The 21,065-nt window shown below is 57.4% G+C and overlaps 1 protein-coding gene across 1 annotated transcript; it reads right to left on the bottom strand.

The window, feature by feature from the left end:
• Positions 1-208: 208 nt before the first annotated feature.
• Positions 209-20,404, bottom strand: FOXO6 (forkhead box O6). Its single transcript, XM_016205144.2, has 2 exons — positions 19,991-20,404; positions 209-1,489 (listed from the first exon to the last, which is right to left on the bottom strand). Exons 1-2 carry the CDS (start codon positions 20,402-20,404, stop codon positions 221-223), a joined length of 1,683 nt encoding a protein of 560 aa, XP_016060630.2. The 3' UTR covers positions 209-220.
• Between the last annotated feature and the right edge of the window lie 661 nt (positions 20,405-21,065).

Here is a 21,065-nt window from a genome sequence, read left to right as displayed (position 1 = left end):
GGAGCCGCTCTCAGGAGTCTGGGCGGGAATGTGGGGAGCCTCAGCCCCTCCCTACCACTCCCCACAGCAGCCAGCTTCGGAGGGATGTCTCTAGCAGGGCTGGGGCTGCCTCCTGGATCCTCCGTGGAGCTGGAATCGGGGGTGGGGGCCCGGGGATCAGGATGGGAAGACAGAAGCCCCTCGGGGGCGGGGCGGGCGCCCGGGGCGCAGCGGGCGGCCTTCAGCCCGGCACCCAGCTCTGGTTGGGGGGCGGGGCCCCGGCCAGGCCGGGCGGCGGCGGAGGCAGGGCAGAGTCGAAGTTGAAGTCCATTTCATCGCTGTCCATAAAGTCGTTGAGTATGATGGACTCGACGTCGCACTCCAGGCTGCCGCTGAACATGTCCAGGTCCAGGTCGGCCGGGAAGCGGTCCGGCGCGGCCCCCAGCGGCCCCGCGGCCGCGGCGTACGGCCCGGGCAGGGCTTCCAGCAGGAGGCCGGCGGGCGGGCCCCCGAAGGCGGCCGCGTGGCCAGGCGGCGCCAGGCCCGCGGCCCCCGCCTCGCCGGGCTGCGTCATAAGGCTGATGGGGTGGGCTAAGGCACTGCGCGAGGGCACCGGCGGCGCGTACGGGGCCGCGCCCTTGCCGGAGTAGGCGGCGGCCGCGCCCGCCAGCGCTAGCTCCCCGGGCGCACCCAGCACCGGGCCGGGGCGGGGCGCGGGCGGCGGCGGCGGGGGAGGCAGCAGCGCGGGCAGGGCCCCGGGGCGGAAGGGGGCGGCGGCGGGCGCGAAGCTGGCCTGCTTGTTCTCCTGGATGGTCTGCATGGGCAGGCGGCGCAGCGCGCCCAGCACCGGCGGCCCGAAGCCCCCGCCCCCGCCGTAGGCGCCGCCCTTGCAGCCGCCGAAGTAGGCGGGCGTCGCGGCGCGGGCCCGCGGCCCGTACGCGTCCTGCGCGCCCTCCAGCAGGGCCTCGGGCATCCCCGCGCCGCCGCCGCCGTGCAGACCCATGCGGCCTCCCAGCTCCGCCAGGCGCGGCAGTTCCCCCGGGCAGCGCGCGCCTAGCGCGGGCGACAGTGCGCTCGCGGGACTCGGGTACATGAGCGGAGACGACGGCGCCAGAGCCTCCAGGGCCTCGTCGTCCTCCAGTTCAGCCGCCTCCCCGAGCAGGGGTCTCCCGCCGCCGCGGAAGTCGGCCCACGCCTCGTAGTCGTCGCTGGCGTGCGAGGCTGGGCTGGTGGCCCACTTGGCCGCGGCAGGCACAGGCCCTGGAGCTGGTGCCCCTGGGGGGCTGTCGTCGGGGCTTCGCTCGGGTGCCTGCAGTTGCTTCTTCTTGCTCGCCTTGCCCTTGATGCGCAGGAACTTGGCCCCGTTGTCCATGGACACAGCTCTGCGCCGCGGCGTCTTGCCGGTCTTCCCGCCCTCGGGGTTCAGCATCCACCAGGAGCTCTTGCCTGTGCCTTCGTTCTGAACGCGGATGAAACGGGTGTGCAGCGACAGGTTGTGCCGGATGGAGTTCTGTGGCCGGAGACAAGGACACGGGTGGGGGAGTGGGAAGTGAGGAGGCCATGAGTAAAGGGGCAGTGATGGAAAGAGGAGGGAGAAATGGGGGGGGGGGGATAAGAGAATGGAAAAGAGCCAGGAGGGGGCGGGGCGGAGATAGGGAAGATGGAAAGGTGAACGGGGGCAGGGGTGGGGGAAGGGGGGCAAGCGTTAGTGACTGTCCGACAAACAATATCCAAGACCCTGGAACCGCACCACCCCGCCCCCGCCCCCACGGGCACTGCCCAGAGGGTGGGGCCGAGCTTTGGGCCTGGGAGGCAGGGCCAGACCTGAGGGCTACTCTAAAGGGTCCTGCAGCAGGGGAGCAAGACAACCCCCCCCTCTCCAACTCAGCCAAGCCCCACCGCGGGGATAGCCAGGCTGTCGCCCCCCCCCCCCCCCAGCAGATTATGTAAGGGCTCATGCCGCTGTGGCTCATTTGTCCGCCCCCCCTCCTTCCCCAGCCTGGCATGGCGCCAGGAGCCCGAAAACCCAGGGCTCCAGAAATCAATCTCGTGGTGACTGATTAAGCCCTGTTTAGAACTAATTGCTCTTTCGTGTGTGGGGAGAATAAATTACCTGCTTTAATTTCGTGTCTTTAAAATGCAACTGCAGGTAGAGAAGACTGTTAACCCTTTGCTGGGAGGGCTTGGCCAGGGAAAGCAGAACAGGTTGGGCATCCCCAAAGTGGGTAGAGGCCTGAGACTTTTCAGAGATTTCCCCCAACTCTTCTGAGCTTCTACGAACTCCACAGAGGCCTTTGATCTCAGCAAGCCCCTCAAAACACATCCATGGGCATGGAGACCTCCAACCCCACTTCTGCTCAGTGCCCACCTTCATGTTAGAGCAGCTCTCTGGCCTGCCCTTTGGGTTGCAAACCACCCTCGAAGCCCCTTCCTGGTGAAACCCTCACAAATCTCCACAAAGCAGGTGGCATAATGTCCACTTAGATAAGAAGACCAAGGCTCAGAGAGGTGAAGTGGCTTGCCCAAGGCTACACAGCCCTTTCTGCTGTCCCAGGTACTTCCCTGGGCTTCACCCTTTGTCACCCCTGCACATATACTATTCTAAATGTTTTTTTGTGCCAGTCTGGAGTGCTCCCCATATGACTGCCTGTTTTTGCCAGGCCTGTCCTGGGGACAGAGGAAGGCAGGGGAGGCCACAGCAAGGCTGACTTCACAAGAACCTGTTGGGCCTTCCATGCCCCACCTCTGGGGGAGCCTCCCACCTGGTTGCCTTGACCTTCTGCCTCAGGTACTACAGTGGAAACAGCATGGGCTTGGGTATCAGAAGGCTGGTCAAGTTGCCTGGCTCTTTTCAGTCACCTAGCTATATGACTATGAGCTGTTGACTCAACTATGAGCCTCAGTGCTTTAGTGAGCCACCCTCAAAAAAATGGGTGACATTCAGTAACCACCTCACAAGGCTGTTAGGTCATTACCTGAGATGACTGTGGGTGTTTGGTAAACACACAAGGTGCTCATAAGTGGTTAAATCCCTCACCCTGTCCAGAAGACCTCACCTGTTAGGTTACTGATAGACCTGCTCTCTCTACCTCCTTGATATTATGCCGAATGTAACTGTGCTGGGCACCAACAACTCTGGAGAGCTGGCATTATCCCATCTCAGGTACCAGGGAGTGGAGGCCCAGAGGCATGATGTAACTTGCCCATGGTCCCACAGGCAGCAGTGCCAGGTACCACTCCAGATCTACCCAGCTCATGGATCTCTTAACCCTTTATCCACCCAGCTCTGTAACCACTGATCCATAAGGGCTCTCCTTCCTGCCCCCTTCCCATCAGTGTCCAGAAGGACAAGTCCTTTCTGCTGCCCAGGGTACCCTCTCTCAAGCCGAGCTCCAGGTACTGACCTTACTCTTCAGGGCCCCAAGTGCCCTATCTCTGGCACTTTCTGGTCTTCGGAGGTGACAGCTGGGGCTCCAAGGCCCCTCCCAGTGTTGCCCTGCCTGGCTTCTCCTGGGACTCTTAGAGGAGGGGAACTGGACCCCCAGGGAGTGGTGCTCCCTCAAGTAGATACCCCCTTTCCTGCTCCCGCCTCTGCACCTGCCTCCCCAGCCCCTCCCCCACACCTGTGTTCTGGGGCCTCAGAGGCCTCCGTTCTCCCATATGGGACATCTGGCTTACAGAGGCTCCACCTCCCAGCTTCTCCAGCTTCTCCAGCTGAAGGTCAGTCAGGCAATACCTCTTTGTCAATGTCACTATGTGCCAGCCTGGTTCTGAGTGCTTGGGGGGGGTGGGGAGGACATCACCAAGAAGCAGTACCTACTCAGCACTACCCTCTCAGCCCTGGGCCTTGTAAGTACTTTGTCTTATGTAATCACTCTGTCAAGCTCTGTACAGTCAGGGGTTGTGATCCCTATCTCAAGATGAGGAGAGTGAGGCCCAGAGAGGTTAAGGAAGTTGCCAGGGAAGTTGCCAAGTTCGCACAGTTTAAGTGGCAGAGCCAGGTATTGATTTCAGGTTAGTCTCACTGAGTCTAAAGGACATCGCATTCCACCACGGGAGAGAGAAAGGAGTCGGAGAATTTCTAAAGCATCTTAGGAAGCCAGTACTCCAGTGCTTCTCAAACTTTCCATGTAAACCATTCCCAGAAGCTGGCAGCATGGGAAGACTGGGGGCATGCTCAAAGGTCAAAATTCCTGACAAGTCTTGTGCTTCCTTTTTAAAATTCAAGGGAATTTTGCATTGTACTTCATAATACATCCACATTTTCTGAATAGAAATAAAAGTCTGTTAGATTACCACCAAGAACACATGCTATGAATGTTTGTATCCTTCCCCTCTCTGTCCCCTGCCCAGCCAGGTACCCCTTGGTACTTGAGCTCCAGCCTGAAACCATGATTGATTGAACCCAGAGAGAAAAAAGGTCTTGTCCAAAGTCGCCAGGACCTCCTGGCAGAGCTGGGAATTGAGTCCAAGCCTCAGGATCCCTAGCTTGGCGCTCTTCCCCCTCCACCAAGCCTGACCTGGGGCAAGTTTCCCTCCTCCACTCTGGGCCTCAGTTTCCCTACCTGTAAACTGATGAGATCGGTGAATTGTACTGAGGGCCCTTTCAATCTGATAATGAAAATTCTTGGAATCATCCAGTCCAGAGGTTTTGAAACTTTTTTTAATATCGTGACACTCTTTTTATAAACAAATCTAATGCAGTACTTGAGTGTTACACACTTAAGCCATCGGGGAATGGGGGCAGGGGTGCCTGTAACCCTGTCTGCTCAGCACCCTCCTTGCACTCTCCCTTTGGGAGGGATTCTGCAGGCCAGATGTATGGGGAGTTGAGGCCTAGATGGATGCCATGCCTTGCCCAGGGTCACCCAGGGAGGAGGCCCAGAGCTGGGTGAGGACCTTGGCCTCTGCTGAGCTGGGCTCTATACCAGGTATGCACCAGGGCTGCACCCCATGAGGGAAGCCCAGGCCCTGCAGCCTAGTCTGGCTCCTCAGGGCCCAGCCACCTGGTACCAATCAGAGCTCTGGGCCAAGATCCAGTGGCAAGAGCGGATCACATCTTGCCCACAAGGCCTCCTGGGAGGACAGAGGCCACAGAGGAGGTGAGGGAGGCAGAGGAGGGAGACGCCTCTGCCAGGCAGCAGTAACCAGGGCTCCCTCTTGAAGTCACCTAGCAACCCACCACCACAGCCACGCCCTGGCATGCCCAGGCTTCCCTCATGCCGAGAGCTGGGCCGGCTTCTGGGGCCTCACATCTCCCACAGACCTGGGGCGGGTTCCCAGAGGAGATAAGACCTCCCTAATTTGGGGCCTCAGGGGGACCATTAAGGGCACAGGGAAGGGACAGTGGCCATCCCATGCCCATCCCACTCTCCCTCAGAACCTCGACCAGGGAGGCCAGCCTCCAGGGGCCTCACCCACCTGAGAAAAGGGGCTAGCACAGGGCAAAGTGCTTGGGCTCTGGTCTTGGTCTGGATCCCAGTTTTGGCTCCAACACTCACAAACAAGGTGGCTCTGGAGCAAGACGTTTTGAACCTCAACTTCCTCAAATGTCCACCTGCTTCCACCCTTGCTTCCCTACAAGCCTCCACTATGCACCATCCAGAGTGATCCTTTCAGTGATGCTCGGAACCCTCCAATGCACCCATCTCACTCAAAATAAAGAACAGTGGCCTGGCCGTGACCCACAAGCCCCTCTGTGACCTCTCAGACTCCTCCCCTGACATTGTCAGGCTTGATCCTTCCCTCCACCCCTTGAACCTGACAGGCAGGGTCCCACCTCGAGGCCTCTGTCTCGGGGAAACACCATTCACCCAGATACCCACATCAACCGTTCATCTCCTTTGCATCTTTGTCCAGATAGCACCTTTCAGGAGGCCCACCCCAGCCATTCTTTTAACAATTGCCCTTCATCATTTCTTGGCCCTCTTACTCTACTCTAAATTTTTCTAAAGTCATTATCACTTTCTAAATTATTATATAATTTATATATATATAATTTAATGTTATATGTTGTGCATATGAATATGTAATTTTTTTCCTGTTTATTATTTTCTGATTTTCCTCATATTAGAATATAAGTTTCATGAGGGATTTTTGTCCATTTCTTTTACTGTACCCATGTGTTTGATATATATGAGGAATATAATGTTTATAGAATGAATGAGAGAAAGAGAGAAGGGAGATAATACTGTGTTGCAGGGAGAATTAATGTGGTTGGACAGAGTAGCTGGCACATAATGGGGGATTCTCCAAACTGGGCTGAGAGAAGGAAACATAGAATAAGAGACGACTAGTGTGGGACAGAGAAATCAGGAATTATATGATCCACAGAGAGAACTGCAGAGAGGAGTAAGGGCTTCCATGAGAGGTGAGGACAGTCTCAAGGGTGAACAGAGCAGCTGCCCACTCCAGCCCCCTACCCTGGTCCCTCCTGCTTCCCAGAGAGACTTGGTTAACTCAGGGCCTGCTTCGGCCAAGGTCCCTCACAGCCTGTACCATCTGAACGAGAAGACACTCCAGAAGTCCCAGTGGGAACAGAATAACCTCGTCCTTGCTGATGGTGTCTCCCACGTGGACAGGGTCTGATCCATTTGGTGGCGGCAGCTCATCTATCCAGCAGGACACCCTCATCCATTCCCAGGACACCCTTCGCCCACGAGCAGTAATGCATTCATCTGACAGCACAACCCCATTTATCCAGCACACCAGTCCCATTTATCCAGCAAGTACAACCTCATTTGCTAACAGCACTCCATTCACCTGACGGGCCCCCTCATTTATCCAGCAGGACACCCTCATTTATCCTCTAAGTCGGAGGTTCTCCTTCCTCCTGTGGTGTGGCTGTGTTCTCTGACGGTGCAACCTGACTGATCCAGCAGGACGTCATCTCTCCTACAAGTACACTTCATTCCCTGACAGTACAATCTCATTTATCTAATAATGCAGCCTCACCTTGCCTCCAAGTACCACCTCATTCCCTGACAGTACAACCTTGTTTATCTTCCAGTACAACCTCATTTCTCCTTCCAGCACAGCTTCATTCTCTGATAGCTCAACCTCATCCAATCTTACTTCTCCAGCCAGAGCCTGCCAGATCTCCTGAGGAAGGGGGGAGGGGGAGAGAGGAAGGATCTCACCATTCCCTGTCCCATGTCTACAGAGGGCTACTTGGCACTATGACTATGTCCAATCTAATCTCCCCAGGCCCAAAAGGGCCCATAGGCTTTGAATTCTAGGATGCTTAGCCCAGCCAGCACTCCACCATTGCCTCACCTCCCCTTTTGTCCCCTCTGGGGCTATAGAGAGCCCACAGCATGGATTTCCTCCAGCTCTCCAGGAGGGAAAAGATCCCAACTGATTTGATTTATAGCATTTGCTGATTTACGTGGCATGGATACTCCCATCGTAGCCAATTTTAAGCTGCCAGTATGACGTGATCACTGAGTGCAAAATTGGGAAGTGTGCACGATGGATCTCACGAGCCAGTGCAAGCCAGCTCTAGCACACCACTAGCACGTGCTTCTAAGACCCAGACAAGGGAAGAGCAGCACCTACTGCATGCCAGACAGGGCTAGGTTCATTCCATGCTATTTTACCAAGGGGGGGACTGAGGCTCAAGTGGGTTAAATGACTCCTGAGGCCACAAAGCTGGGAAGTGATGTAGCCAGATCTGGGTCTCTAGGCTATTGGATTCCAAAGCCAGGGTTCATGCCTCCAATGTGGTGGGTGACATTGCCCTGCTGCCCACACCATCCCTGCCTTGGTTCTCAAGCCCAAGTTTCCTTGTATCAGAGACAGGAGACCCAAGGTTGTGCCCCATCCACTATAAGCCCTGTGCTACCTCCTGGCCTCCCTGGCACCCGGGGAATTCCAGGACCCTCCCAGTTCAGTCCAGGATTTCTGTCCATCCACCTAAGCCCAAAGCTAGGTATGGATGCCTCTCCACGGTCCATCCCAGCCCCTCCCTCAGGAAACCGAGCCTGTTGACAAGATGGACATGATGATCCAGCTCCTCCCTCAGTGCCTCCCAGAGCAGAGAACACCTGTGGGGCTGTGCAAGGGCTCTAATCCTCTCCACCCTGGCTCCCATTTCCTCTTTCCCTCCCTCCTTTCTTCCCTTCCTGCAGGAAGAAAGGTCAAGGGCAGGGGTCAGAATCTCAACTTCATCCAAGTGACCTTGGGCCTCCTCTATAAAACAGGGTAACAATCCCAACATCCATGGGGGAGGGCTGGGGCCTAGATGAGATCCTACATGTCAAGAATCTCATCTCCTCCGTCTCAGAGCTCCCAGGAGCAGCCCCTGCCCCACCCCTTACTCCCCACCCCACTCTGACCCGAGAATACACACCTGTCTCAGACAGAGCCATAGACTTTCCAGGGGTCACTTGCTCTGCTGTCTGGGGTGAAGTTGGGGTGCTCAATCTAGGCAGACTTCCTGGCAGAAGGGGTAACCTGGATGACCACAGGGGCCTGAGGCCATGTTTAAATCCTTGGTACTAGGGCCTATAGTAGAGGAGGGGAAGAAGGGCAGGCGGGGCATCAGGGCCACAAGTGTTGACAGGTGAGTAGGCTTGGAGTCAGCAGTAGGACAGAAGTGGCCAGCCAGGCCTGGCCAGGTGTGGCTCAGCGGTTGAGTGTCAACCTAGGATCCAGACGATCGGGGTTCGATTCCCAGTCAGGGCACATGCCCAGGTTGCGGGCTCGATCCCCAGTCGGGGGCGTGCAGAAGGCAGCCAATCAATGACTCTCTCTCAATGTTTCTATCTCTCTCTCTCCCTCTCCTTTCCTCTCTCTGAAATCAATAAAGATATATTTAAAAAAAGAGAGAGAGAGAAAAAAATAAAAATTAAAAAAAAATGTTTATAAAAAAAAAAAAAAAGAAGTGGGCAGCCAGGGGCCAAGAGGAACCAACGGTCCAAAGCAAGGCATGAGGTCAAGGGATAGGCCCTGGCATCCCCCACCCCCTACTCCAGAGACAGCAGAACCCACACAGCCTGCCTGGGCAGCAAACAAATCAGCAGAAGTTCAAGTTCACCCCTACATGGCTCCTCATCACCTGTGGGCTTGGGTCCAACTCCAGACTGCTATTCAAGAGCCCTTGATGCTCTTCAGCTTCATCACTTCCATTTCCCAAAGCCCATCTGAGGCTCTAGCCACCCCGGATGTCTCACACCTCCATGCCTTTGCACACTCTGTTCCCTTTGCCCTACCCTCTCTCTGTTCGACCAGCTCCTGCTGCTCCATCAAGGCTAGCTCTGTGGATTCTTCTTAGTCCCCTCTGCAAGCCCCAAAGATAGTTGCTCCTACCTTAGTGCTACTGCAGAATCTAATGCAAACTGGAGCACAATTGTGTACAAGCCTGCCTCCCCACTTGAACTTTGTGGGCAGTCCTTAGCTCACAGTAAGCCACACATAGGATGGAGCTCTCAGCAGCCACAAATCACTCAGGGCCTGTCCATTCTGTGCAGTTTCTGTTTAGAAAACCTCAGGCCAGAGCTCCAGGCCTCGCCTTCTCCCTCTGGTTGCCCCTCCCATTCTTGGTGCCTCTGCCATCTCCCTACTCTTCCTCAGCATCTCCTGGCTCCTCAGGAGAACTCAGCAAAGCGAGAACAGACAGAAAGGACCATTTACTGAACATTCACCATGGGCCATGCACTGTGCCGGCACTCAGCAATTCAATCTTAATTGAGTTTTTGTGATAACCCTCTGAGTGGGTCTATTATCCCCATTTTACAGATGAGAAACTGAGGTTCCAAGAGACAAACCAACCTGCCTGAGGTCAAAGGGTATAAGTGATAGTGCAGAATTCACCAAGGCTCTTCCACTCTGAGATGCCTTCAGGGGGAAGCCTGGGCCAGGAGAAGCTCCAGAGTGGGCCTGGGGAGGAGGCAGGGGTGGGAGGGCTGTCCACACTGGCTCAGCAACCCCTCCACAGACTCTCTTCCCTCATCCAGGATTAAAGGGGATCCCTAAGTGCAAAGCCATTCAGGCCTCTCCCTCTCTCTTCTCAGGAGCTCCCTCCTGAGCCCCCTCCCTCTCTCTGCACCAGCACCCCCTGCACCCCTGCTCAGGCCCTGGGAGCAGCTGCAGTGACCTCACCCAGCCCTGCCTTGGGTCTGGCTCTGGGGAGGGCCCGGCAGCTGTGCCCAAGCCCTGCTGGCTGGCTCCTGGGGGGGGCGGGGGGTGAAAGGAAGAGTGGGCACGGTGCCAAGAGAACCATCTGCTCTCCCAGGGGCATGGCCACCAGCACAGACACTGGCCTCGCCCCCAGAGGCTGCCCTTGGCCCTCTGTCCCCATGCCAAGGGACTCCAGGAGCCTAGGGGCAGCCCACCCAGACCGGGGCACCAGCCCTCATCTGCCATCTGTCTTCTCCTGGACACTGAGAAGTCCTTACAGGACATGTTGGAGCATGAATGTCCACTGAAAAATGAACAAGTGCTCAGGGTAAGCTCTGGGTGCAGAGGCCAGAAGGCAAGGCTGGGTATGCAGAGCTCTGCCTGCCCCAGCCTTGCTGGGCTAAGAGCCTACAATCTCCTGGGGAGGGGCCTACATCCCCTCACATCTGCTCAGCTGGCAGGTGCCTCTGGCAGAGGGTAGGCCCCTTCCCCCACAGCCCCAGCTCAGGTTACAGAGGAGGCAAGGCCAGCTGAGGACAGGGGGAGGGGACAGGAGGGGTGGAGGAGGCTTCACAGCTTCCCAGAGTGTTGGAGGATGGGAATTCAGATCTCTAGATAGGACTCAAAGCTAGAGAGGGAAGAACCATGCCCAAGGTCACAAAGCCTTCCAGAGGGCAAAGAAGGGCTGGTGTCCAAGGGCAAGTAGCCCTGGGTTCAAGAGTGACCTTGAGCAAATCATTGCCCTCATCTGGAAAAATAGTCTACACCCTGCCTGCTTGCCTCCCAAGGCCATGGGGAAGGCCCTGTAGGCTAGAAAGCAGTGGGTCAACCTAAGGGCAGGACAGAGCTTGGACATCCTGAATATCTGATACCTCAAGGGCAGCAAGGGAGGCATTAGAGCAAGGGCCCCCCTCCCCCAACACACACACACACACACACACACACACATCAGTGTCTCTCAGGGACTAGGGTTCAAGGACCTTAATTCTACATAGTAGTAAGGAGGTGGTTCTTTTCCTTTCCCAGAGCAATAAATAGCAATAATGATATTTGCTCAGGTTTATTGAACACTTTACATGTGCTTCTCCTACAATTCTCACAACAAAGCTTGGGCAAAAGTCCAATTATCCCATTTTGTAGAGGAGGAAACTAAGGCCCAGTTGCCCAAGCCCACACAGAGGATGAGTGGTAGAGCTAGTATCTGTTCCTTCCTGCTTGCCTCCAAGACTCCTAACCATACCACTGCCTCACCTCCGAGGTCCTCAAGGCACCAAAGGATGCTGCATGGCACCTCAGGCCTGGCATCTTGGACTCTGTGGGCCTCTACCCTCTCTCAGGATCATATTCTCTAATCTACCCCAGGCCCAAACCCACACTGGGCTGGTCCCCCCTACTCCACCCTCCACACCACCCTCAAGTGATATTTCTCCATCCAACCATAGCTTGGAGTACCAGTTCCCCATCTTGGCATTCAAGGCCACTGGTCCTCAGGCCCTTGCTGGCCTCTCCAGCCTCAAGTCCTGGCCAACACAGCCACACCCTGCAGGGCTCCCAGAGTCCTGCAGGGTCTGATCTCCTTTGTCTGGTCCCCCAACACACATACCTCCAAACACCCTTAGCTCATTATCTGGCCTTCTATCATGTCCCTGAGCAGTCTTTATCCTGAATCAAAATCAGGATTCCTCATCTTATCTTCCCAGCTTGACCTGGGGGCATCTCAAGGTCAAGGAGCTGTTCAGTTCTGAGCAGCAAGGCACAGTAGGCCTGGATTAAAGTGAATGGAGGAAGTGCCATCAGGCTTGGGGCCTGCAAATGCAGGGAGGAGACATTATGGGGTGGGGGACATCGCTCAGGGAGCTCTCTGTCTGAGAAAACCAGGGACCATGGATCCATCTCCCAGGCTGCAAGACTCAGGGCCAAACTCTAATGGAAGCAGAGATGACGATGGGGGCGGGGGAGGGGAGTCAGCTTGGAATGGCCTGGCCAGAGCACTGGGTTAGAGAAGAATTAGCCCTGGGGAATTTCATTCCTGTCACTTACAGAAGGATACTGTGAAAGCCACTTTATTTCTCTTAGCCTTAGTTTCCTCATCTGTAAAGCAGGGACAGTGACCATATCAGCTTCACAGGCTGTGAGAATTAAACAAAAGCATGTAATGAGGGTTGAACCCTGAGTTGGAACAGTTCAGTGTGGATAAAGCTTAGGGTCAGAAGACGAGGGCGGCGAGTGATGTGGCTGGAGGTGCTGACTGGAGCCAGGTGGACAAGGTCTTGGGCTTCATGCTAAAGCCCCATGATTGGATCCTGTAGGAAAAACACTGCTGTGCACATGCTCTTGTCTCTTCCACCAGATGGGGAGCTATCAGAGAGCAGGGGCTGCGACTTGCAGGTTCTTCACCATTCTGAATATTCCCCCTCCATTGCCCCTCCATCCCACTGCGAAAGGCTCTCAGTGGCAGAGTGAATCAGCCCATTCTCTCCCTCCGTGTTCTATACAACATAATTGCTACGATACGGGGCTGGTCGAATGTGTTGGAGGTTGGGGAGGGGAGTCAGTCCCTTGGAGCTGACTGCAAGGGGGTTCAAGTCTCTGGAGGACCCAAAAAGAGTGAGGAGGAGGAGGAGTGGCTCAACCTGGGCAGCAGGCTTAGAAAAGAGGCTGGTCCACACTGGGAGCAGCAGGAGCCAAGGAAGTTACCATCTAAGGCATCAGTTCAGAACTGACCCATCATCACCAGACAAACCTGTTAAAATATAGATTCCAGAGCCGACCCGATGAGAGTCTGATATAGAAGGTCTGAGATGGGGACTCAACACCTTTATTCACTAAAAGCTTTTGGTGACTCTGATCATCAGCCAGGTTTGCCAACAACTAAAGATTTAAGGCAGAAATTCTCAGGCAGACACCGTGGGTTCCAGAATCACCTGGGAAGTAGATCTTTATTCAAATCACCCAGGCACCCCGCCTAGTTTCTGAGAGGTGTCCCAAGGGATCAGTCCATGAGAGTTGATAGCTGCCTTGGTGAGCATGTGACAATGGCAGTGGGTGTGGGTTGAGAACTCCAGTGTCAGGTGCAAAGGTGGCAGTGGGAAGGCAGCCTGAGATCAGAAGCAGCAGGAAAAGTGGGAGGGAGGGCAAGGCCTGGACAAGGCCAGCAGAGGGCCCAGGGGTTCAAACAGAGCAGTTTGGGTTTGGTTGGCTCCCAAGAGAACTGAGGAGTCCCAGAGGCTGCTGGAGCATGCGCAAGCCTTGGGGCAGGAGGGATGGCTGGTGTGTGGGCTGGCACTGCACTGGCATTGGGAGATGGTAGAAACAGACAGGTCTCAGTCTGAATCCTGGCTCAGCCTCATCCCAGCTATGCTGCCTAGGCCAAGTGACTTCATCTTTCTGGGCCTCTATTTCCTCAACTGCAAAATGGGGCTAAAAACACATACCTGTTAGGTCCTAGGGAGTATGAAGTGAGAATTTATGTGAAGTGCCCACTGACTGCCTAGCACCCAGACATTATTGCTCTTAATTCTTGTTCCCCTTCCCACAAGAGACATCCTCTTAGAGATCAGAAAAGTTCTCTGCAAAGATGGAGGCCCTGGGGGGGAGAGGGTGTGGGAGGCCCCTCCCCCACACACCACCTGGCCCCCTCCCACCTCTACATATGGGTTGGGGGGTGGGGAGAGGCAGCAAACAGCCAAACCACCCCAAACAGGAGTTGGTTTCCATGGTAACCAGGGTGCCAGGAGGAAGGGGGTGCTCTAGATCCAGCTGTCCCCTGAGCACCCTACCCAGGCCCCAGAGCCTCAGCTAATGGCCACCCAACACCCTCCACCCCCCATCTGCTTGCTCCAGGGGCCAGCTTGGACTGCCATGAGTACTCCCTTCATAGTGCCCAGAGTATGTTTGCCACCTGGGTACTGCCAGGGGCAGGGTAGGAAGTTCCACGCAGGAGTCCCAAGTTCAAGTCCATCCAAACCTGAACTCACATGCTTTCACCCTGAGAAATTCTATCAGTACTTTGTGCCCTCAGTCCCAACTAACCCCTCATGACTCATAGAACCAGAGGGCTTGTCAGTCATACCCCAGAAAGGACCAGAGACTGAGTTAAGGCCCTTTGGATACCGATGACAATACTTAGGACCAGAATGGGAGAGCTCAGCTCCAGCTCACACACACGGGGTCCGGTTCCCTTACAGGTGTTCTGACCCATCCTTATCCACTCCCAACCCCACACTCCAACTAACCCCAAAGGACTGAACTAGGACACCCTGAGTGACGCTCCACAGAGGTGGGACATGGCTGGGAGAAGGAAGGAAGTCCTAACATTAAGACCCATCTAACAACAGAATGGTAGTCCAGGGGTCATGAGCTCTCAGTCACTTGGGGTGTGTGAAGGAATTGAGCTGAGGAAGAAGGCATGGAAAGGTGTGTTGGGCTCTGTGACACCCCCTTTCCTTTAGATACCCGAACTCTGATTCAGATGTGGAAGAACTGGACACCAGTGTGTACCAGTTTCCCAGATACCCACCCCCACAGGCTGCAGATGGGAGGGAGTAATGGTGAGTCAGCCACAGGTAAGGAAGACAGTGAAGTGAGGAGTGGCTCTGATACACCCATAATCCCAGAGGCTTATTCACACCCACAGTCCAGAATCACCCCTCACCCCTCACAAGACACAGATAGAGGGACTTCCACAGCCCCCAGGACCACATGTGGTGGCCCCCACCAGCTGCCACTCAAAGACAGGAGAAGGTGGGCTTCCAGGAACAAGCTTGCACCCTTTCAAAATCCAAACAGAAGCTCCTTTCTAGCCTCAACGGCATAGAAAAAGCTTGAGTTTTGGGGTCAGAAGCGGGTTCAATTCCCAGGCCTGCCACTTCCTAAGGATGTGACCTCAGGGCAAGCCACTTCTCCATCTGGGAAATAGGGATCCTAATAACCACCTGGAAGAATGGTGGCCATGAGCTTGGTCAGTGGGCGCCTTCTTCCTGGCCCTCTCAGCCGCCCCCGCCCCTCGCTGGCAGAGCCCCAACTCCAGTCAGTCCTGAAGCTGGAGTCCTCAGGGCCTGAGAAAGAGGGGCCCCCAACCGCTGAAAGTGGGGGTTGGGGGGGCACTGAACTTTCGAACCGCAAACCCAACCCACCCCCACCCCCTGCGCCGTTCATTACCTTAACACGAGTTAAAAATAACCGTCTCATCTCTTTAAATTAGTCTGTCTGCAATTACCGCCTGGCACGGCGCTGCCCGCCGTCGTCCCGCTGGAGCGGCGCCAGGTGGCAGGCGGGGCCCTCACCCTGTCTGTCGGTCTATCTGTCTGCTTCCTGGCCCCCCCTCCCCCTCCCCGCAGCAGGGAAGCTACCCCCAGGGGCCTGAGGACCCAGCTCCCAAGCTGCGTGGGTATGAGCCAGGGCCGTGGGCTCCGAACGGGCAGGAGCGAGGGGCCGGGGGAGCGGCGGGCTGGGGCGGGGGCTCCAGAGCGCGGGGAGGGGCCTCGGGAGGCCCGGGAAGCCGGAAGGGCCCGCAGCGCCAGCGCTCGTGGGTGGGTGTGAGCAGGTGGCCGTGGGAGTCTGCCGGGCGTGCCAGCAACTGTGCCAGGAGCGGCTGGCACGGGCTCTTGCCCAGGAGGCGGGCAGCTGCCAGCCCCCCGCTCGTGCAGTGCAGGGGGGGGTTGTGAGGACACCCCCCAACCCTGGCTCGCACAGCCTCCTCCCACACCCCACCAGCCCTTGGGGCTGGGGATCCCCGGAGGACAAAGGAGGAGGGAGCCCTGCTCCAGCAGGCTAGAGGGAGGAAAGAAGGGGGCGCCCCCTGTACTCACAACCAATGCTCAACCCAGCTGTAGCAGAAACCTCCTCCTGGCAGCTCAGATCAGTCCCTCCTTCTAGCCCCCACCCCACTTAGGACCTACTGGCCAGCCTGGGCCAGATGGGGGTAGCACACCACCCCTCCTGATCCCACCCCCCAACAGCCAGGCTGCTCCAGGCCCTGAGGGAGAAGGGAAGTCCTCATCCACTGCCCTCCTCCCCCACCAGGCCTGGGGACAAAAATGGGAGGTGCCCAGGCTTGGCCCGGGAGCTCCCAGGGGAGCTGGCAGCCAGGAAACAGGCAGAACAACTCCAGGGACGACAAGAGAAAGGAGTGCTAAGTGGAAGAAGCACCAGGACCCAGAGTGGCCTGGAAGGCTTCCTGGAGGAGCCATCACTAGGGAAGGTGGAGCTGGAGCAACTGAGAGAAAGTGGTAGGTTCTACTTGTCAGATATCCACACTTCTGGGATACTGCAGAGGCATGGGGTCCTCCCGTCCAAGCCCTCTTCCCAGGCCTGAAGGCTCTCCACCCTGAGGGGAACACTATCAGCCTCTTTGGTTGAGTTCCCAGCACCAAGCCCAGCCTCTCTTCAGGCTTCAGCCTAGTGGGTGTAGTGCTCCTCCTGTTGCTGATCTTGCCTCCTTTGATTTTTGCTCGACTATCTCCCCACATCATAGATGGAACCACCATGCAAAGGCCGAGCACATCAGCCCTTCCTGGTCTGTCCCACTCTGCTTTTCCCATGCCACCTCCCTGCCATCCCTAGGAGCCCTGGGTTCTAGCCTAGCATGCCCAATGGTCTCCCAGACCCAACATGTTCAGTTCTACCTCCTTGCCTTTGTATATGCAGTCATCATTCCCTAGAATTTCTCCCAAAACCTACCCCCAATGCTTCTACTCCCTCCATTCAGCTCCCCAGGGAACCTCTTTCCTCTCTCATCCCTGCTTCCCCACCCCCCACCTGTTCCCCCATTTCCAGTCAGTCCCTCCAGGGGCCTGGTAGAGGGACCATCCCTAACTCCTAGCCAACCTCTGGTTAGCAGGGTCTGTGGTACACCTTAGGTGCTTAGGTTAGGGCCAGGGCCCATTGTTCCTTCCCCTCTCTCCTCCCTCACATAAGTGTTGCACTTGGATCCCTGGGCAGCTCAGATCAAGTGCCACCTTCTCAGTGAGGGTTAGATCCCTGGCTCCCCAAGGGATCTAACCTGCCTTCCCCATACCTCTGCCCCCACCCCTGGCCCTTCTTGCCTGTAAAACACAGGGCGTGGGTGTGGAACTGGCTGAGCCCTGATGTGTCCTGAAGGCAGGTCCAATGTATTTCCTTTTGGTCCCCCTACTCCATCTAACACAGTATTTAGTACAACCCAGGGATCCAAGTGCAACACTTATGTGAGGGAGGAGAGAGGGGAAGGAACAATGGGCCCTGGCCCTAACCTAAGCACCTAAGGTGTACCACAGACCCTGTTAACCCGAGGTTGGCTAGGAGTTAGAGATGGTCCCTCTACCAGGCCCCTGGAGGGACTGACTGGAAATGGGGGAACAGGTGAGGGGTGGGGAAGCAGAGATGAGCGAAGAAAGAGGTTCCCTGGGGAGCTGAATGGAGGGAGTAGAAGGAGGATACCCACCAGGGAATGAGATGGGAAAGGCCAGCCCCTCCTGAACAGCCCTCCTCCAGTGGCTGAGTGGTGTCTGCCAGGGCCTAGGTCAGGAGCCCAAGCCTGAGGCTCTCTCTCCAATGCTCCAGCTCAGGACAAACCTTCCAGGACTCCCTCCTTCCTGAGCCCAGATGCAGGGAGAACCACAGTGTCCTGAGCAGTTTGGTGCAGTGGAAATCACATCCAATGGGCAGGCGGGAGACCTGGGCTGTCATCCAGGGCCTGCTGCTCACTGACGGCCTGAGAAAAGTCTCATTCCTTCCTGTGCCTCAGTTTCACAGTCTGAGAAATGAACTCATGGGACTAAGTTGTCTCCAAGCACATTCCCAATCACATTTTAGGATTCAGGCCTATCCCTGTTCAAAAGCCATCAGTGTTCCACTCCCACACCCAGTGACAGCAGGACACTATTTCAGAAACTCTGTGGAGCATTCAAGGGAGGAACACCTGGATTGGAGTCCAGCTTTCCCATCTACTGACTGTGTGACCTTGGACAGTTCACTCCTCCACTCTGCACCTCAGCATCCAGCTCTGTAAATGGTGACAGTAAAACCCACCTCAGGGACTGCAGAGAGCACTTAAGGAGACACCTAGCACAGATGCCTGAAAGTATCTGGCACAGGGTTTGGCCCTGAGACCCTCAATGAACTGCAGTTCTCTCTTAGATTCCAGCCTCATGTCCCCTCTTGCAATCTTCCCCCATCATCCCTAATCCATCAAGCCCAACAGGAGCTCTATCTCCTGCAGCAACCCCTCCTGGCTTACTCTGGGCCACGGTACCCTCCCCAGCCTCAGCATCCTTTGCACCATCCACCCATTTCTTCACTCTTTCACCAGATAGCACTGGTAGCTCCTCAGTCCCAGGCTCTACACTGGGTGCTGTGGGCACAGAGATTGCTCCGACACTGCCACTGTCTTCCAAAGACAGGGTGGGTAAGGGAAATGAGATAGGACACAAAAGACTAAGACCTATGACAGGCAGGGAGAGGACCAGGAAGAGGGATTCCTAAACTAGCTTAAAAGGGTTAAGGAAGGCTTCCATGAAGAGGCATCTGAACTCTGCCCTTCAGAACAGGGACTATATCTACAGGGAAAAGTAAAAGCTAGGACAGTACATATGGAACAGGAAGGGAGGTGGGAGTAAAGCCCAAGGGCAGGACACACATGGGAGGAATAAGGGTTCCAATGGGGGCTGATCCCAAGGACTGGAAAGGCTGGGGAAGGAGGTTCATGTCTGCTCCTCCAGCCTGTGACCCCACCCCGTAGTGGCCTGAGAGCCATAGGCTCCCAGGTCAGAGCACCTGTGACCCCTACAATGCAGCCACTGGGTGTCTAGAGCTGTCCATGCCCATAAGCACGTCCCTTCCTTCACTGGCACACCCCCTTCCTGACCCTCTGCAGCCTCCACCAGGCACAGCTCCCTCCCTCCATTTAGGCATGCCTCCCTGGCAGAGACACCCCTCTCCCACAGGGAGTCTAACAGCTCACAGACCTTAGGCACAGCCCCTCCACCCCAACTTCCTATCCCCCCAAAACATCCCATTCCCATTCCCCAAGAAGATGGCCAGAGGAGGGTCTGGAGGCCAGAGGCCAGTCAACCCCCTCTCCTTTCCCAAGATGGCTCTCCCCTTTTCACTGGCTGGCACTGAGGCTTTCCCTGGGGTGCCCCTGCCCTTCCCCCACCCCCAAATGCATCTGAGCTCAGAAAGCCAGAAAAGTGGAAGACAGCCTGGGGTGGATAGGGACAGATCCCCAGCCCTCAATACACTGCCCGAACACCAGCTGTAGTCATCACCAGCCCACCATGCTGATCAAGGCAAGGGGGGACAGCAGCTGCCCCATGGACAACTCAGATCCCAGGTCACCTGACAAGTCACCCCACCCCAGACTGGCTGGTGCCCTAGGGTGAACTCCTGGCACCACAGGAAGAACTGTGAGCCCAGGGCTGCACTCCTCACCCTGGGGTCAGCTCCAGGCAGTGCAGTGGGAAAGATCTGGGGGGAAAGCAGCCACTGATCTAAGTCATTATTCCAGCTCTTTAAGGAGCGTGCCCTGGTGAAGAGGGTAAAACAAGAGTAACCCAAAGCACACTCATGGGGGTAAGAGGAGGCTCCCCAATGTCTGAGGCTTGGGAATGGGTTCCTCTGCGATGCCCCCAAGGATGAGCTGGGGGTGTCCCTCTGCGGTGCATCAAAGTGTCAGTCAGTCCCTTGTTAGCCCATCAGACCTCCCACCCCGCATCCAGAAAATGCACACAGCTGCTCCCAGCACGCCCCCTCCTGTCTGCCGGCCGGCCCCACGCCCTGGGCACACACTCCTTGACCCCTGGGGGTGCCCTGGGGCCTCCCTCCCGCCGGCCCGCCCGGAGCCCAGACGCCCCGAGCTGCCCCTGGAAGCCCCAGCCGATACCAGCCCACCTCCCCAGCCGGACGCTCCCACCTTCCAGCCGGCCGAGCTGTTGCTGTCGCCTTTATCCTTGAAGTAGGGCACGTAACGGACCATCCAGTCGTAGATCTGCGAGAGAGTGAGCCGCTTGTCCGGGGCGCTCTCGATGGCTTTGGTGATGAGGTCGGCGTAGGACAGGTTCCCCCACGCGTTCCGCCGCGAGCTCTTGGCTTTCCGCAGGGGTCCGACCTCCGCTCCCAGCGGGGGCGCTGGGGCCATCGCCGGGGCCGTCGCCCGGCGCTCCAGTCCACAGTCCTCGGCACCCTCGGCCACCGCTGAACCCAGCGCTCGGTCTTCGTCGCCGACCAAGTCGGGCTGCGGCAGGGGCCAGGTACACGAGCGCGGCCGGCTCTGCGGCGCGAAGTCCGGGTCCACGTCCACCTGATGCGCTCGCAGCTTCGCAGCCATGGTCCCGCCCGGCTCGGGCGAGGAGGGGAGGGAGGCTCCGCGGAGGGTGGGCGTACGGCTCCGGGATCTGCACGCCCCGGGGAGGCCCGCGGGAGGGGTCCCTGGCGGCACCGGCTCAACCGCGGGGCGCCATGGGCCGGGGCGCGGAGACAGGGGGCTGGTCTCCCTGGAAAACCCAAAGGGAGGGAAAGACCAGAGCAGTGAGGGGGCGGCGGCCCCGGAGCCCAGCGGGCACACACCTCGCCCAGCTCCGCTTCTAGCACCTGCCGCCTGCCTGAACCTGCAGCCACCACCGCCACCGTCGCTGCCGCCGCTCCCCCGGCGCCGGCCCCGCGCGCGGGCCCCGCTCTCCTGGGACGAGGCCGGATTGCACCATGCCGGAGCCCGAGCCCGTGCGGGAGCCCGCGCCGCCGCCGCCCCGTGAATGCCGCCGCCGCCGCCGCTCCGGCTCCAGCGCCAGCTCCCGCGCCTGCCGCGCTCAGCGCCGGCTGCACCTCGGGATGGGCGGGGGACCGAGAAGGGGCGGGCCCGGCGCGGGAGGGGGCGGGGCGTACCCACTCGCAGCCACGGAATCCTGGGCCCGCCGGGTGCCCCGCCCGCGGGCTGCGGGTGGGGACGAGGGGCGCGCAACTCCAGGCGATCCCGCCGCAACCAGTGCAAG

This window comes from Miniopterus natalensis, chromosome 9, assembly GCF_054644295.1.
Source record: "Miniopterus natalensis isolate mMinNat1 chromosome 9, mMinNat1.hap1, whole genome shotgun sequence".
Lineage (NCBI taxonomy): Eukaryota > Metazoa > Chordata > Mammalia > Chiroptera > Miniopteridae > Miniopterus > Miniopterus natalensis.
The sequence above is the reverse complement of the archived record's forward strand: the minus strand, read 5'-3'. Positions and strand labels throughout refer to the sequence as shown.

What these genes read in the sequence shown, in the direction of transcription:
- FOXO6 (XM_016205144.2), bottom strand. Translation starts at nt 20,404, where the DNA reads ATGGCTGCGAAGCTGCGAGCGCATCAGGTGGACGTGGACCCGGACTTC. An exon ending in ACAGCTCGGCCGGCTGGAAG is followed by an intron (nt 1,490 to 19,990) that starts GTGGGAGCGTCC and finishes CTCCGGCCACAG; the next exon opens with AACTCCATCCGGCACAACCT.